The sequence below is a fragment of the Hyperoodon ampullatus genome (assembly GCF_949752795.1).
Source record: "Hyperoodon ampullatus genome assembly, chromosome: 10".
Classification (NCBI taxonomy): domain Eukaryota; kingdom Metazoa; phylum Chordata; class Mammalia; order Artiodactyla; family Ziphiidae; genus Hyperoodon; species Hyperoodon ampullatus.
In genome coordinates this window covers 76,105,667-76,122,964 of record NC_136923.1, presented here as the reverse complement: position 1 = coordinate 76,122,964, position 17,298 = coordinate 76,105,667, and the positions used below count along the sequence as shown (strand labels likewise).

The following is a 17,298-nucleotide window of genomic DNA, read 5'->3' as shown; positions in this document are numbered from 1 at the left end:
GAGAGATACAGGAGGACTGCTGATAGGTTTCACTCCAGACTGGCTAAATTTCATTTAAAAAAAAGTGAAGAAATCTGCCCCAATATAAAGATTTTTAAGAGCTCTGGGACATTATTATTTTACTGCATATTTTTAACATAATGGATTTTTTTTAGTTAGAAGAAAAAGAAAATTGATTCAATATGGGAAAATACAAAAGAAAAGATCCCTAAGCGTGAAATACATAAATCCATTTTTCTTTGCTTAAGCAGTATAATTAAATATTAAATATTGGTATGTTTTATGCATTACATTTAATAACAAAACAAATAGGTCATCACAAAATGTGTGAGTCTTCTATGAGGCTTACAACTTGGCCCGGAAAAAAAAAATTGCTAACTAACAAGATATAGTGACAACTTTTCCTGTTATGGCTGAATTCTATTTTAATGGCTAAATATATTGGTTCTTTCTGCTATTCACTCTACCAAAGCAGATTGCCTAATGTTTTTCTGAGGAAAAAAGGGGGGATAAGAAGTAATGTATGTGCTTTTATATCAATCAGAAGTGTAATTATATGTTTGAGGGTTTAAACAAAAAGTAGATCTCTGAAGCTAAAACGTTTCCCTTGGAGATTCTCGACTGTGTTTATCTAAAAGAAAACCAAAAGAATCAAGAAATTTTTACACATTTCATCTGTACCAAACCCAAGCAATGGAAAACACTTTAAGGGGTAGAGAGTAGTCAAAAATCACCCTTTAACTAGTTAGGAGTTAGCACGCATTAAAGTTCATTTCCACACTACCCAATATAAAAAGTTGTTCTGCAAAGAATAATTTGTGATGAAAACTTGACAGTTATTTTTCTAGGTGCTTTTAACATATAAAATCTACAAATTCAAGAAACTTCATGGGGAAGAGGGAAGTAATTTTGTGTCCTGACATTTTAGAATAGAGAAAGAAGTTCCTTTATTTAGCACACCTCATTATAACTAGCATTTAAATCACATGATACGGAGCTTGTGCAAAATAAAGTAAAAGAATATTTAACTCTAGAAACGCTATTGAAAATTTTTATGAGACTCCCTACGACTAAATCTGTGAGTTACTCTGAAAGAGGAACAATGGAGAATTAACTCAGGCCCTTAAAATTGTTTTTGTGGTCTTATTATATGGAAATTTAAATTGCCTATGACATTTCCACGTACAGAAGTCTAGTCTTCGCTAATCAATTACTCTTACAGACCAATATCACTGGGCACATTGCACTTGCAGCAAAACAAATATAATTATTTTTCAAGATAGAATCTTATAAAATCTTTCTTTGGAATACAAAGAGAGGTAAGGGAGTAATTGCAAAAAGGAAAAGTTTTATTTCTATGATAATTATTTAAAGATAACTTTAACTACCAAAAAGTTTCACAAATATTACAGTTACTTCTTAGAATCTAACTTAGAATTTAGAAAAACCTGGTTGAACTGTAGAGAAAAGAGTAAATACAATATAAAATATCATTTCATAAATTTTAAAATACATGTCAAAGAGAAATTTGATGGAAATTATTTCAATTTAAGCCAGAAATGTATGAGCCATATATCAAGCTGGTTTAGATCATCTAACAATGGATATTCTGGAATTTTGAAAGGATACAAACAGCAATGCCAATGGGGAGAAAATAATGAACGATATTTTACCGTGCCTGTTTTCAAATATAAGTTTTCTAAAATTTTTGAGTATTTATTTTCCATCTAAAATTACTTGTTTCCATTACCTTACCAGTAAGTTTTATATACTCAATCCTAAAATTTTTAACTTTAAATAATTTTTATTGCATTTAAAGGCATAACACAAAAATGTGTCTGTCTTTACATAACTTGAGATCTATTACGATTTACATATTTTGCACGGCAACTCATAGTAGGTTTAGCAAAGTTTTAACAGGTTTAATAACCTGTTTTTCTTTATTTAGGTATAATTACATTCAAAAAGACACAAACATAAAATCTGATTATTAAACATGTAAGGAAACTACAACTCATTATGTCAAATAGTTATTAGCTGCATACTTGCTTATGAAGAGAAAAATGGCCAATGATGTTGAAAAATTATTTTCAAATAGAAATTGCTCCATCATTTTGAAACCCTACTTATGACAAATACTGAAAGGTATCATTAAACATGCAGAATTAACTATGAGCAATAGATCAGATATCTAAAACTGTGTTTTTTTTTCTTTAACACTGCCAGAAAAACATATGATACTGGTAAATATATAGTCCAGCGTTTGCTAACTTAAAACAGTGCAATAGTCTTACACTACTTTTAGCTTTAAAATATACATCTGGACTTAAATTTTCTGCATAGTGTTTCAGCTTGAAGCTATTTAAAGCAGCTGAGTTATGAACCCTGAACACCAGGCTTCAGGGTGGAAATGCTGACAGACCCCTAACTTACAAGGGTGCTACTGGATACAGGGCTAACATTTTCTCTCCACTATTTCTACCTGACCATTAACTAATGAGCTGAATTTGCGTATGGCTTTTTCATCACTACAATTACCTAGGACAGAAAGGGCCTGGGATCTTCTAATAGCATGCCTTAACTATTTTAAGCTTTCAGTGAGATACACCTGAGAGAAAGGTTAAAAATATTTATTTCCATTTCCTTGACACCTGGGAGCACTGAACATTTCAAAACTGCAGAACTTTGTTAAAAATATAACGCTAATAAACAGCTTGGTGTATTTTAAAGTATACAAGTTGTTTTTGCACTTTTACACGTCAGAGTATAAATGAATTAACTACTTTCGTATAATCCTAAAACAAGATCAGATGAACAACTCTAATACATGACATGTCTTAATACAATACATTGCCAATATCATTCTGAAGTGCTGTTTTAAGTTAACGTATCACAACACAGTCTACTGAATTCATTTCTGATTCTCTACCTTGCTGAGCTCAGTGTCATGGACATAAAATATGAGCTCAATAAATATTATATTGATTTGAATACCAGACTTCTCAACAATTAAGTCCTGTATTAAATATATTTACCTGTCTGCTATCTACCCAACAACACTATAATTTACTTTGCACATAGCTCTAAATATGACAGCCAAATTGCTGTCACCACTTTTAAAACTGAGACTTCTTCATATTACTTCTTCTTTGCACATGTATTTGATTATGTTGCAAGAGTCTAGAAAGTCTACAGCTCACAGGCTTTTATCTCGAAAGTAAGGTAAAAAGAGGTTGTTTTCACTAACATTCAGATGAAAACAAAAAAAATATTGTCAAAATCTGGATGTTCCAAATATCTACACATGTTTTTGACAGAGACAAAACTTCTATACTGAGTGGATCTCAGCTGTCGCCCGCTATTTGAATTTTGTTAAACACAGATAGGGGGGTAGGAAAACATGAAAGTCAAGTTTTTGGTTAACTCAATTTAACTTTCAATTAATATGAATTAAAACATTCAATTTAATATGGCCGTGTGTTATCTATGGTTTTGTTTACTGGTTAAAAGTAAACAATCTGTAATTAAAAATAAGTATGATGAATAGCAGAGAAAGCAATTTATTTTTAAAATAATTTTTAAAAGGTGGTAGTGAGAAAACCAGAAGATAGCCAAATTATCTGAGAATAGCTTTAACTAAATTGTATTCTATCTTTATGCCAAAAACATCCTTTCTATCCAAAATATTAATGCTCAGAATCAATTCAGCACCATAAATGTAAGAGTATAGTTCAAGACAGTTATACCTTCAACATGTTTAGCAGGACAAACGGAATGTAGAACATCAGACATCTAAAGGACATCTTTTAAAAATGTAGGCACCTATCCTTAATTTTTTCATACCCTAACTTGTGGCATTTTATATATAAAATATCTATTTATTTGTATTATTTGCTGTTTTCATCCCGTGTTTTTTTGTTTGTTTGTTTGTGTCTTGAGGGGTTGGGGGGGCGTGGAAACAAATTTCCGCTCTCACATAAGGCCAATTAGAAAATTCTGGGCCCTTGGAGGATGAATTGTAAAAGATATCTCTCATGTGAAAACCCAAATTTCTACGATTCGCCTATACTCTGAGCTTTTCATATTTCAAGGAAGAAAAGCTTAACCTACAAAATGAGTGGTTTATAAAAGGAGAAATGGGACGGTTAAAACACACACACATTTCTTGAGCCAGCTGCAAAATGAAACTTGCCCCAGAACGCAACATCCCCTTTCCATAACAATTCGTTCGATTTCTGTTCTGATACAAGACATAGCGAGATAACCAGCTCTAATTGACCTGGACTCCTCTTTCTTTCCACGCCACCCACGCACGGAATCTGAATTGGTGCGCGTGGGGAGGGGGCGGTCAACAACCGGGAACTGCCAGTGGCCCGTGGGAGTTTGGCCCGAGGGTCCACAAGGGAGGAACTGGCAGGATTCCTCCCTTCCCCCCCTCCCCCCCAAGGCCTGGCTTACCCTGCTCTCCACAATCCCAGAACCCAGGGGACCCAGGCCCACCTTCGAGGGTTCAGAGGCTAAACAGGGCCGGAAGCATCTTCCTGGGAGCGCTCTCGTCCCTGTCTGGCTCACCGCCCCCTCCATCCCTGGCGCCTACTCCCGAGAGGGAGCACGGCCCAGGACCCCATCTCCCCAGCAACCTGGGACGCTCCCGGCCCTGCGGGCTCCGCGAGGGGACGAGGGCTGCCCGATGGATCCCGATCGCCTTACGGAGAGACTCCGGACCCTACACCCTCAACCTGCGGAGCCGCTGCCCGCGACTCCGGCTGCTGAGACCCGCCCTCAAACTAACGGGCCGGGAGGGCGGAGGAGGCCGCGAGGCGTGCGCAGGGCGCTCTCCAGCCCGGGAGTCACTCCCTCGGCGCCCAGGCCACGGGCCCGAGCCTCCCACGACCTCTCAGAAACGGAGGGACCTTTGGGGTCTGAGTCCTTAAAAGTAAGAATAAGGCGAATCGCACAATATCACCTCAGTTTTCAAGGCGGGCGAGCCAAAGGCATTTCACAGGTTTCCCTTCTCCCTCCCGGGCGCAGCGAGGCGGGGAGCGGGTCCGGGTGGAAGAGGCGGCCCGAGCCACCGACCCCTCCACTGGCCCGCGCCGTCTTGCACTTGAGGGTCCGGCGCCGGGGACTCCCGGACTCCCCCGCCTCCGGGCGCGCGGCGACCCCTGCAGCCCCGCCTTCCTCCCGGTAGCGGGAAGGGGCGCGGGTCTGCAGACGGAGAAAACGCCCCCGTCCTGTCTGCCCCTCACTCGCTCCCTGAGTCCCTAGGTTCGCCCGGGACCCTCTCGGATACTGATAATGCGGCCCACGCGCCGCAGCCAGCAGCCGGCACGCGGCGCCCCGCCCCGGGCGCAAACGCCCGGCGCCGGCACCCCACCAACACCGGCCCCCGAGTCCGGGAGGGGCCGGAGCCGCCGAGGCGCAAGCGGGTCAGAGAAGGGGGCGCCGAGACGGGCGGAGGGCGTTCGGTTGGGAAGGGAAGAGCGCGGAATCCCGGGGAGGGACGGCGCGGCGGCCCGCGGTGCGGGCCCGGCCGGGGTGCCGGGGAAGGGGACGCGGGAGTCTCGGGGGAGAACGCCGGGGATCCTCGCTCCTGGGGAGTGGGGGCGGGGTGGAGCACATCCCGGCGGCGCCGCCGAGAGTGGGCACCTGGGGGCTCCTGGGGGAGGGGAGACCGCTCAGAGGAGTGGGTCGGGACGTTGGCCGGGAGGCTCCAGGGGTGATGAACGGATAAAGGGGACAAGGGCTGGAATGGTGGCTACGGACACAGGTGGGAGAGGGAAGCGCGGGGTCACTAAGCCCCGAGCCCGCTGTGGGATCCAGAGGAAGAGGGCCAGACGGGGGTCCCTCGGGTCAGAACCACCGAGGTAGGAGCTTTGGAGGCCGTCCGAGTCAGGGGCCCGGCCCCCGTGGGCTTGGAAACGCCGGCGGGCAGGTCCCGCGGCACCCGGCCGGGGGCGGGGAGCGGGGGGCGGCCGCAGCTTCTTACCTTGAAGGCCACGGGCAGGGTCTTGTTGCAACGCCAGTGCGAGGGCAGCACGGAGCACAGGAAGTTGGGGCTGTCGGTGCGGACGAGTTCAGCCGGGTGGTCAGCGATGATCTCCACCATGGTGCGGTTGTCGTGAGGCGGCCGCAACCGGGGCACCGCGGCCGCCGCGGCCGCTGCCGCCGCCGCTGCCGCCGCCGCCGCCTCCTGCTGCTGCTGCTGTTGCTGCTGCTGTTGCTGCTGCTGCTGCTGTTGCTGCTGCTGCTGCTGCTGCTGCTGTTGCGCAGCCACCACCGGGCTCACGTCGCTCATCTTGCCGGGCTGCAGGCTGCTGGAGGGGGGGCTGAAGCGCCGGCTGGTGCTCGGATCTACGGGAATACGCATCACAACAGCCACAAGTTAGCGAAGTGGCCGGGGGAGGGGGAGGAGGGTGGAAATGAGGGGCGAGGAGGAGGAAATTGGGGGGGGTGGAGGCGAGACGGGGGAAAGGGGCTGGAGGTGATGGGGCTGAGGAGGTGAGAAATCAAGTTCGATGAAGCCGACTGCCGGGCGGAGTCTGACGGGAGCCAGAGGTGGCGGTGCGGAGCAATCGGGTTGGCGGGTGGGGAGACCCGGGAGGCGCAGATCTTGCCGGAGCCTTTGGAACACCCGGGGTGGCAGCTGCGAACGGGCACCGGGATGTGTCTGGCCCGGGGAGGCGGGAGGCTTCAGTTTGCAGCAGCTTGTAGTGGGGTCCCGTGGGGCACCGCGTCCTGGGTGCGCTGGCGCCCCCTCCCAGTTCGAGTCCGGCGGTGGGGCCGAGTGGGTTCAGCAGTCCAGCCCCGAGGCCAGCATCGCCGCGCGCTGCCCGCCACCGCCGCTCCGCGCCGCGCGCTGCTGCCCAGCTGCAGGCGTCCGCGCCGCCGCCCGCCCGCCCGCGCCGCTGCCGCCGCCGCCGCCTCCTCCGCGGCGGCCGCCGCTCCCCCCGCGCCGGCTGCACACTCAGATTCCTCCCGCGGCGGCTGCCAGCCCGGCTCCCCGGCTCGGCTCCTTCCTTTCCCTTCTCCTCTTCTCGCCCTCTCACCGCCACCTCCTCGCATCCACTCTCTCCTGCTCTTTGCAAAGCTCCCCTGACCCTCGTGCTTCGAGGTGCCAGGAGGTAAGTCGCGGGCAGCGGATCTCGGGGCAACGGATCTCGAGCCTGCGAATCGCAGCCGCTGCCGCCGCCCGCCGGCCGCGAGAAGGAGCCCCCGGGGCGCCGCGCGCAGCTTCGGAAGCCGAGAGAGGCGGCCCCGGTCTACGGGGATCTCGCCTGGTCGCGTCCTCTTGCTTCTCGCCTCCTCCCCCCAAGACAAGGAACCCCCTCTTGGTCGGAGGAGGTTGAAGCTGAGACGCCAGAGAGCCGCCGGCTGATCTGACTGTCGTTATTTTTCGTTGTAACTTCAGGAGAGGAGGAAGGAAAATTCTTGAGCGTCTGTGCTGACTTCTCAGCTCTCTTCACCCTTCCCCCACCCTACCCCCCCCCTCCACCTCTGCCGGAGCGGCTCCCGAGGGAAAAAAAGATTTTGCAGGGTTTGGGTGGGGTTTTTTTTGTTTTGTTTTGTTTTTGTTTTTTACTTAAGTGACACAAAAAATTGGGATGGAGGGGACACTTGTCAAAATACTTTTTAGAAACTCAAGTGGGTGGCTGGACACTTTTTTCTTCTGTATTCAGACTTGTCGTTCCTAGAGAACAAGGATGAGTTTTTTAAGGACTGGAAAACTGTCAGCTTGATGATTAAAGTAAGTTGCAAAAACCCTCGCTGGGGGAAAACCCCAGCAGTTTTCCATGAATCTCAATCTTTTATTGTCTATTTTGCATCTAAAACTAGGTCTAATGTCTTAACTTTCTCCCCCACCACTCCCGGAGAAAAAAATAAAACTACAAAATAAAATATTCAAAATGCTTCAATGGCTATTTATTTATGTATTTATTTCCCAATGTGGGTTTAAAAAGCGACTTTGGATCCCCAAAAAAGTTGTGGTCGAGAGGATGAAGGAGCGCAGAAAAAAACGGCAGTTTTACCTAAAATGTGGTTTTTGGAGGCTGGGATTTCTAATGATTAGGTTTTTGTGGTTTATATAGACACGACTCTGGCTAAGGCGATCATTACGCTGATGAGAGTCAGAAGCACGTGGGTGTCTCAGACCAGCCTCAAACTCCGAGCCTTCAAAACAAAACAATGTGGGGCGCCCGCAGAAGCCGGGAAATCCGCTTGAGGCTATTGCACCCCTAAGAAGGGGGTACCGGGCCGTTTCCCCTCCTCGTAGTGTACTGCTATGTTCCTTGCTGTCAATCTCCTTTAAACCTCGCAAAGCTTGAAAACTTGTCTGCAAAAAGAATCATCAGTTGCCAAAGTTTTAAAGATTCCTAACAGGGTAGCTGACACTAGACAGTAGTAAGTGATTTTATAAAAGAAATGAAGTTACAGTGCCTCCTCTTCGGAGTATTCAGGAAGAAACCTCGTTGAGTCATCACTCATCGCCCCCCCCCCCATCTTATTTAAATCAATCCACGTACCCATTAATCGGCATTTTTATTGCTCAGAGCAAACGCCTCTCTCACCCCGGTAGCGACCTGCCACGACTCTCTCTCACGCTTTTTAAAGCGTCGCTTCCACTAGCCCAGCGGGCACTTGGGGGTCTGCGCCTTTGAAGGGGCCTGGAGAGCTTGGGGGGCGCGGAAGAGGGGACCTGGTGTCTGTCAAGGTCTCTGGAGCCTATTTCAAGCGCAAGATGAACTTGGAGAGCTGTGGTTGAGTGGCTTGGGGACCAGGATTGCCCTCTAAATAGATGCTCCCTCGACTGAGGGGCCTCCAGCCGTGCGAGCGGAGGTGGGGCGGGGTGCTCGGCGAGCGCCCTCGCGGGGGTAAGGATGCGGTCCAGGGGACACTGCACTTTCCTCTTTGGGGCTTTAGTTTTACCTTCCCTTTCCCCATCCACAACTCCACGCGTCCCTCGTCCGGCTTTCCCTTCCCCAGTTTTCTCCTCCACGTTCCCGCCTCTCCCCAGAAATCCCCCCGCGGACGCGAGCCTCCTCGCCGCGCCCCTCCCGCCTCCTCGGCCTTCCCACGGCCGCCTGCCACCGTGGATGACTCATTCTGCATCACCCGCTGGGACACCCCCTGCCCAACCTACTCCTCGCCGCGGCCCACTGGCCTCGGAGCCCGGGCGCCCCCGGCATGCGAGGACCCACTTATCCCGACGGACTTGATGCGCAGCGAGGAACGGAGCTGTCTCCTGCGCCTGTGATTTTTAATTATCTTTTCGGTCACAGGGGAGAGCTCTAACCCCGGGCACTGCCGCGCTGCCGGCGCGCGCCAGGGTCGGGTCTTCCCAGCCTCACGCGGCCGACCAGCCAAGGGAAGCCAGGCTTACCCTTGCAAAAAAAAAAAAGAGAGAGAGAGAGAGACCAGACTGCCTGCGTTAGTTTCCTACCTTACACCCCCGCCCCCCCCCCCCCCACTTAGTCACATGCACCGGAGCACACACGCCTCACACATCCGCACACTGACACATAAATACACATACACAACTCACACACAAGGCTTTTTTTTTGCCTTTTAGCGAGACAGTTTTATTTCGGGCGCATTGCACCTCAGTCTATCAAAGATCTCTGACTTTTTTTGTTGCGTTTTTGAATGTGTAGGGGCTGCAAAGGAGGAGAGAGGTTACCGGAAGCTGATTATTTCTGTGGTCAAAGGGAGATAAAAATTCAGTAACTACCATAGTCGGTGTTATGCCGCCTTCTTTGGAGTTGTCCTCTCCCACCCCAAAAAATTCAGTAACTACCATAGTCGGTGTTATGCCGCCTTCTTTGGAGTTGTCCTTCTCCCTGGAAATCCACAGAACCGGGAACTACCAGAAAATGTGGTGCTCAGTAACAGTCAGTATTTCAAATATGGGCGACCAGACGGGCTCTTTTGAATAAGAACTTCGAGGGCAGTTGAACTTAAGTAACCATCATGGGGGCTTTTCCTTCCTCTTTCTTTCTCCATTGCTGTTTTGTCCGTTCTTTGTTTTACTTGGTGGATAGCAAAATATGCAGGCCTCAATGTTTGGGTGCTTTGACTGGGGATTTTAAGGGCTATTTAATCAATGGTGAATTATTTATTTTAATTAATCATATCCGGTAATTCAGCTTTATAGCCATCCTTGGACATCCTCCCTCCATTTCACATTTCAGTGGAGCTAATATAAGCAACTCTTGGAAGTTACTAGTCTTGGATCCCTTAAAATATCCTACAGTTATTTATAATGGGGAAATGAAATTTTCCACCGAATACCCTAACAACGTTTCAGGTACCTGGCACAGCGGATTTTCAGTCTCCTTTCAAAAATATCCTCTTGCTGAACGTTCACACTTTCAACTGGAGCTGACTGAGCCCGGAACTGATGATGTCTTGGCTCAGAGTGTTATACTTAAAGGAAGAAAACATTTTTACAGACCCCTAAACTGAACCTCTCCTGGTAATAGTAGGCACAGAGGGAAACTGTGAAATTTTACACGTGTGTATTTTGTGCTATAGTTTGTATGATCTCACTCTTGGGCTTAGATTTTTTTTTCTACCCTGAAACATTCAGAACAAATCACCCAAAAGATTTCTCTTCAGAAGCATGCCTCTTTTCTGTTGTATGTTATGGCATTAAAACATGCACACGCACACACACGTTTTTCTGAACATGTGCCTATTCCGGAAAATATAAGCATAATTTTCCCCTCCATCTCCTTTAACGTTTAATATAACTGTTTAGTAACAACACCTGGAAATTCTGACTTTCCAGACAAAGAAAATGAGATGTGAAACGGTCAAGTTATTTATCTAGTCAAAGAACTGAACTCCCAAAACCAAGACCAGAATCTGTGCTTCTTTCATTCAGGTTTCATCTTCTAACCACTAAATTATTTTATATATACTTTTTTCTTCATGAAAAGTGAAAAAGTCACTGTGAAATTGTAAAACAATTTTCAATGGGCCAGCTAATAAAGTGGGTCAACCTTTCAGACAGGCAGTAAAAAATAATGGACATATCGATGATTGCTAAAGTTTTGAATGGTTGTATGGGAAAACTTTATAAATAGAACCATCTTTAGAGAGTTTTCCTTTGAACCGTAATTGAGTGAAAGTCACCCAGCCCTTGTAGAAGTAGCACTGCCAGTAGACCAGGTGTTGTCACACTACAGCCCACAGGCCAAATCTCGCCTGATGCCTATTTTTGTATAACCCACAAGTTAAGGATGGTTTTTGCATTTTCAAATAGTTGGGAAAAAATTAAGAGGAGAATAATATTCACGCATATGAATCTGATGTAAATTCAAATGTCAGTGTCCACAAAGCTCTATTGGAACACGGCTTTATTCATTTAATTATGTATTGTCTGTAGCTGCCTTTGCCTAAAACAGCAGAATTGTGTAGTTGTGGAAAGGACTGCATGGTCTGCAAAGCCTAAAATATTTAATATCTGGGGTTTTTTTTAAACAGAAAAGCTTTGCCAATCCCTGCCCTGAAGAGAAAATGATGCAGGATTCTGGTGGAATGGATCAGCAGAAAGAAGTAGCTATTTCAGAAGATGGAAGGATGGAGTGTGTGTAAGGTCCAAACTGGTTCTTTAAAAGTGAAAATTTTTTCATTTAACTTATTCTTTTCTGTATAAAATGTTAATCAGTTAGACTAATATTTTTTCACTTAATCATTTTAGATGGGCCAAAATGAAAATCAGAGAATGAGAAGTTAGTGCATTTGCATGAGCTCTTTAAGCACCATTGTCTTACACATCTCTATACGTCAGCATCTTCCATTATCCTTCACAGTGAGAGCACATTAACTGCATAGATGAGAAAAGAGTAAAGAAACTTCCATGTAGTCTGAATGTGAAAAAAAATACGTATGGCTTGCACAGGTTTATTCCCTGTGTTCTACAAATGATTACACAAGAAACGTAAATGAGCTTACCAAGAATTTTCTGGTATACAAGATTTTCACAAGTCCTATATATACTTTTAAGAGAGTTAGCTTAATAACTTAAGTGATCCCAAAACTTTCTGACATATTTTTTTCATTTTAATTTTTTATACAGTTCAATACTGTATGATTTGTTGTAAGCTCTCTCAATTTTTCCCTTTGTCAGTGGACCTATAATAATTTGCATGGCTGTAACAAGAGATGAATATCTGTAGTTAGAGGGCTTAGCATCATAAACCTTTCCTTGTTGTACCAGTTAGCATTTCCATGGACCATTTTCAGGTATTTCTAAGAGAGTACAGCATTGTCATAAAAAGGCTGATGGCTGCCATATCATTTTCACATTTATGGAGCACCTGTCTAATTGTACTTCAGGAACAACGCTGACTAGAGTGGCACATGTGTTTGACGATAATGTCAACTTACTGAATGACACTGTTTTTACCTCAAGCGACCAATATAATTTCTAAAAATCTCATTTATTACCCAGGAGTCAGAGAAATAAAACTCATCTTTTTAAATCAGCCCTTTGGTATTTTGGTGTTGGTAATTGTCCTATGTTGGTGGCAGTGATCTCCGAGAAGTAGTGCAATATTATATGTAAAAGTTTACAAATGTCTGTGATGAAGCATCTAAGAACACCCTAAAAGGAAGTAATAATTTAACTTCCGTAGTAATTTAACGTAGTAATTTAACCACTCTTTATTGATGTGCTTGCATTTTACTTTCAAGGCACCAAGGCAGGTTGCTATCCAATTCTAATCCCACTGCCCACGGTTCTACAGTTTCACTCTAGACTTTGGGATGGTGGCCTGAACCATTTGTCCCCTCTCTCCAACTTGCCTTCAGGGTGAGAAACATAAATCATAGTAGTCTTAGTCCAAATAACAAAGTACAAAATCAGCATTTGCGCAGTCTGAGAAATTTGAATTACCAACTAGAAAGGTAGGAAAAATAGAAGAGGGAAAAAAGAACAGACTAGCAATAATCCAACTTGGTTCTCTTAGCTGCAATCCTAGGGGATGCCAGTTCTGGGTCACCATCCTAAGTGTTTTATTCCTCTGTATTTCATATTCAGAAACTCTTCCTCCAGTGTTTGCCCCCAGGATTTCCTGAACTAGACTTTTCTCAGAGAAAGCACTTTCTTTTTCCCATCTAGCCATAATCAAGTTCTATATGCAATGCTTCTTTTATCTTTTTTAACTTCAGATGAATTATCTGAATTATCTTTTTGTCGGGCAAGATCTGTTAATCACACTCCTATAAGTCACAATTTTTCCCCAGATCATTTTTCTTCCCTAGAGGAGCCAGTTATCAACTTATTACCTCTCACGTCCATATTCGTCTTTTTACCTGCTCTGTGAAAATGGATCTGGGCCCTTTAAATATTACTCCTTACCAGCTGGCATTGACATTTTGTCAGTAGGGGGCATTGGAGAAACGTTACAGAGGGAAAAGGGTTTGCTTCCTGGTTCCCTTGTGCTCAACAGGGCAGGTTGCTACAGCCCTTCAAGTGTAGCTTCTCTAGCTCCTCGCTTTTCCAGCACACACTCCAGCAGTTTCCCCAGGGCCCAGCTGCTGTAGCAAAGTTGGTTTCTCCAGTGCCAGGGTCCTGCTGTGCACAGCCAGCTGCCAGCAGCACCCAGCATTTTCCCCCAGCACCCTCTACCTTTGACTGTTTTATAGCAATGTGTCTCTGGTAAGTCACCTACTTGGGAACAGCTTTCTCTAGCAGACTAGAGGGCAGATTGCCAGCAAGTTCCACTTGTGACTTCTCTACCATCCAGGGAGTCAAGGCTGTGCTCTCCCAATAAGATCTGTATCTCAGCCCAGGGGGAGGAAAGAAGAGGACTCTTTCTTGGTTGCTCTGTTTCAGTCCTGAGGATAGTGGATGCTCTTATTCCTATAGTCTTTAGAGTTCTCTTGACTTCTTTCTAGCCAATTCTTTGTTACTCCAATCCATTTTTATAGTCCACAATTATATTAAACTTTCCTTGTTCAAATTACTGTGTGGTCTCGCTTTCCTCATTGTTCCAAGACTGATATTACAAGCATTTAAAATTTTCTGGCTCCCATGATGTACTTGTTCACAGTGTTTTCCTTTTGTGGTCACACCTTTTGGGTCATTATAAGATGAGCATTTCCAACATTACATCACATCTATTTGACTTATCTCTACCTGAGAAGTATGATAAATATATACTTAGAAGACATTGGGAATTCCCCTGGCGGTCCAGTGTTTAGGACTCAAGGCGCTTTCATTGCTGGGGCCTGGGTTCGAACCCTGGGCTGGGAACTAAGATCCCACAAGCTGCATGGCACGGCCAAAAAATAAAAAAAGAGGACAGCGAGTAGAGGTAAAATGGGTCAATATTCTCCCCCCCAGAGTCTCTTGACATCTGTCATGAAATCCCATAGTCCACACTTCAATTAAAATATACATGAATAAAATCACACACAAAAATTCCAGAGCTGGGCTTCCCTGGTGGCTCAGTGGTTGAGAGTCCACCTGCCGATGCAGGGGAAACGGGTTCGTGCCCCAGTCTGGGAAGATCCCATGTGCCGCGCAGTGGCTGGGCCCATGAGCCATGGCCGCTGAGCCTGTGCATCCAGAGCCTGTGCTCCGCAACAGGGGAGGCCACAGCAGTGAGAGGCCTGTGTACCGCAAAAAAAACCCACAAAAACAAAAACAAAAAAAATCCAGAGCTGCTCCATACCTAGATCCAATAAAAAGCCAGAATCAGGGAAGGTGGATAGATATCTTGCAGGATCAGGAGAGCAAAATGCTACTGCCCAGGAAAGACAGGGAGCCGGATTAAATGATGCAGCCTTATTGTACTTGAAGTCAGAGACTAGGCGATGCTATGTTTCTACAGTAAAATAAACCAGAGAAACACTGAATGAAACAAAATAAATAGAGTTAGTACTGCCAATTTTCTCCCAGCTTTTAATATGCTATAGGTATCTTGAACCTCCATGGAAGAAACTAGAATATAGTATTTCCCAAATTTACTTAATTATTTCTTCTGAGCAGATTTAAAGTTCTTTGAAGTATTTTTAGAAAATCCACAGCTAAATCAAAGTGGAAAAAAATTGTTGGAACATTAAAGGGACTATCCTGTCTAGAAGGGAATATTGTAATGTAGTGGGGAAATAAAGTTGGCTAAGCTACTTATAGCTAGGTCACAGGGACCTTGGTACCACGATTCCTACCTTTGTACACATTTACAGGAGGGAGAATGTTTAGGCTGCTTCTAGAAGCCTTGCTCTTGGTCCTCATCCCACTATCCCAGCCCATTCGCCCTTCTTGATCTGAACAGAAGAGTTGAATGGAAGCTTTTCTGGGCAGGGCCAGTAGGAGGGTGAGGCAGAAGATCCTGCAAGGGCGGGGTCCCATCCTATCTTATTTTATTTTATTTTTTATTTTTTGGCCACACTACAGGGCATGTGGGATCTTAGTTCACTGACCAGGGATCGAACCTGTGCCCCCTGCAGTGGGAGCATGGACTCTTAACCACTGGACCGCCAGGGAAGTTCCCATCCTATCTTTATTTATAGTTTTGATACTTTGCTAATCATGGATCTTTTGGTATTAAATTTGATTTTTAAGAATACTGCATGAAAATATTATCTTGAATAATGGGTTTCTTGGAACGCCCTTAAATTTTGCACTCAAGGCCAGTGCCTCAATTCATTTCATCCTAATCCTGGCCCAGCTCTGTGGGGATGTGGAACTTACAGAGCAATTCCTGACCTCCCTGCTTTGTCACCATCTTTCCTTTTTTTAATATATTACTAAATGTAAATACAAATTGCAATAATTCCATATTCTCCCACAAAAGAACATACCTTATAACTTTTAGTACCTAACTGAGGTTTCAATAGCAGATATAACAGAAGAGTTTGACCTTCAGTAATATAATAAATAATATGTAAGGGTAACTCTGTGTGTGTGTTTACCTGGTTATCACTCTTTGGCAACAAAAATACAAATCATCTGCTTTTAATTATGCAATTTTTTTGGCCAGTTGGTTGTGGGATCTTAGTTCCCTGATCAGGGATTGAACCTGGGGCCTCAGCAGTGAAAGCGTAGAGTTCAACCACTGGACTGATAGGGAATTCCCTATTACACAATTTTAAAAGGCAAGAATGTCTCTTCCTTGTAGTTTAACTCTGTTTTAGAAGAACTGTCTTCAATTTTATTTAAATTAAATACATTGCAAACACGATACACTTAGAGCCTGTTATTTTTCATTTCTGTAAGTGTCGTATTGGTGTTGAATTCATTAGATTCTTTTAATAAATTAAATGGATTCCATTATCAAATCTTTATAGGAGTTTTATAAGAGACAATTCCTACTGGTGTCAATGTGGTGGAAATAAACTTTCACCAGAGTGGGGAAAAAAAAGTAAGATATTAAAAAAAAAAAAAAAAAAGCTTACTTGGCCACTGTTCTTTCCTCTGTCAATACAGTTCTTTTTCTGTTAATTCACATCTTTGCCCAGAGAATATATTTATTTCTCTTTCCTAAGTGAAATCTCTAACTTTCTATAGTTTTTGATGACCAGGTTTGAGGCTTAACCGTGACGTGTTGATTCTTAGACATTCTGAAATACGGATTTTTCACATGCCTTAAAATCAAACTTTTTACTTGACTCTTCCTAGCAAGTCTTAATTAGGATTTTGACTTCAACATTTAGGTCAGACTTATATGTATATGGCTAATGAACAAATCTAAAATCTTATTTGACGCTATTCTCATTATTGTCAAGTAAAAAAGAAACTGATGAAATGTTCCAGATCTTCATCTGATTTACTTAGTTTAAAGCTTATTCTTCTCTAAGATTGCTGAAAATGTGGGTTGCATCTAGTACTTTCATTGAACATAGCTGTTTTTTCCTGTTTTTAACTTGCTTCACTGTTTATCCTTATTGAAGGGTATTATTATGGTGTGCCCATAACTGTAAACATGGAAACTAGTTGAGGTGTTAACAATTTATTACATATTGTCATTCAAGATTTAATCATGGCTTCTTTGATGCTGACAGTATTGTTGACACAAAAATAAATATCTTTTTTCAAAGGTATCTGTGACAAAACTTGAACTATGGAAAATATATTAATAAGCAGAGAATTACTAGAAGTATGATACATAGAGCCATAACTTAGAGTCAGCTTTGCAGTTTGAAAGTTTTTCAATTCTCAACTTTGTTTTACAAACCTTTATAAACTCAACAATAAAATTTCCCTCTGGCAAGAATATTTCCATTCAGAACCAAACTTTCTATAGAAGATTTCCTACTGTCAGTGTTAAAAATTAAAAAACTGGA

General features: G+C 44.3%; 1 protein-coding gene across 4 annotated transcripts in view; it reads right to left on the bottom strand.

Moving 5' to 3' along the window:
* Positions 1 to 17,298, bottom strand: part of RUNX2 (RUNX family transcription factor 2) — a gene marked incomplete at both ends in the record, with an annotated part of 211,258 nt that overhangs the window by 115,984 nt on the left and 77,976 nt on the right. For 2 of the 4 annotated variants that reach the window (XM_079712414.1, XM_079712415.1), the window contains one exon: positions 5,990 to 6,354. In XM_079712414.1, the coding sequence (XP_079568540.1) occupies positions 5,990 to 6,354 (365 nt within the window). Of the gene's footprint in view, positions 1 to 5,989; positions 6,371 to 17,298 lie in introns of those variants that run through there. The other 2 variants (XM_079712416.1, XM_079712417.1) reach the window with 1 other exon arrangement.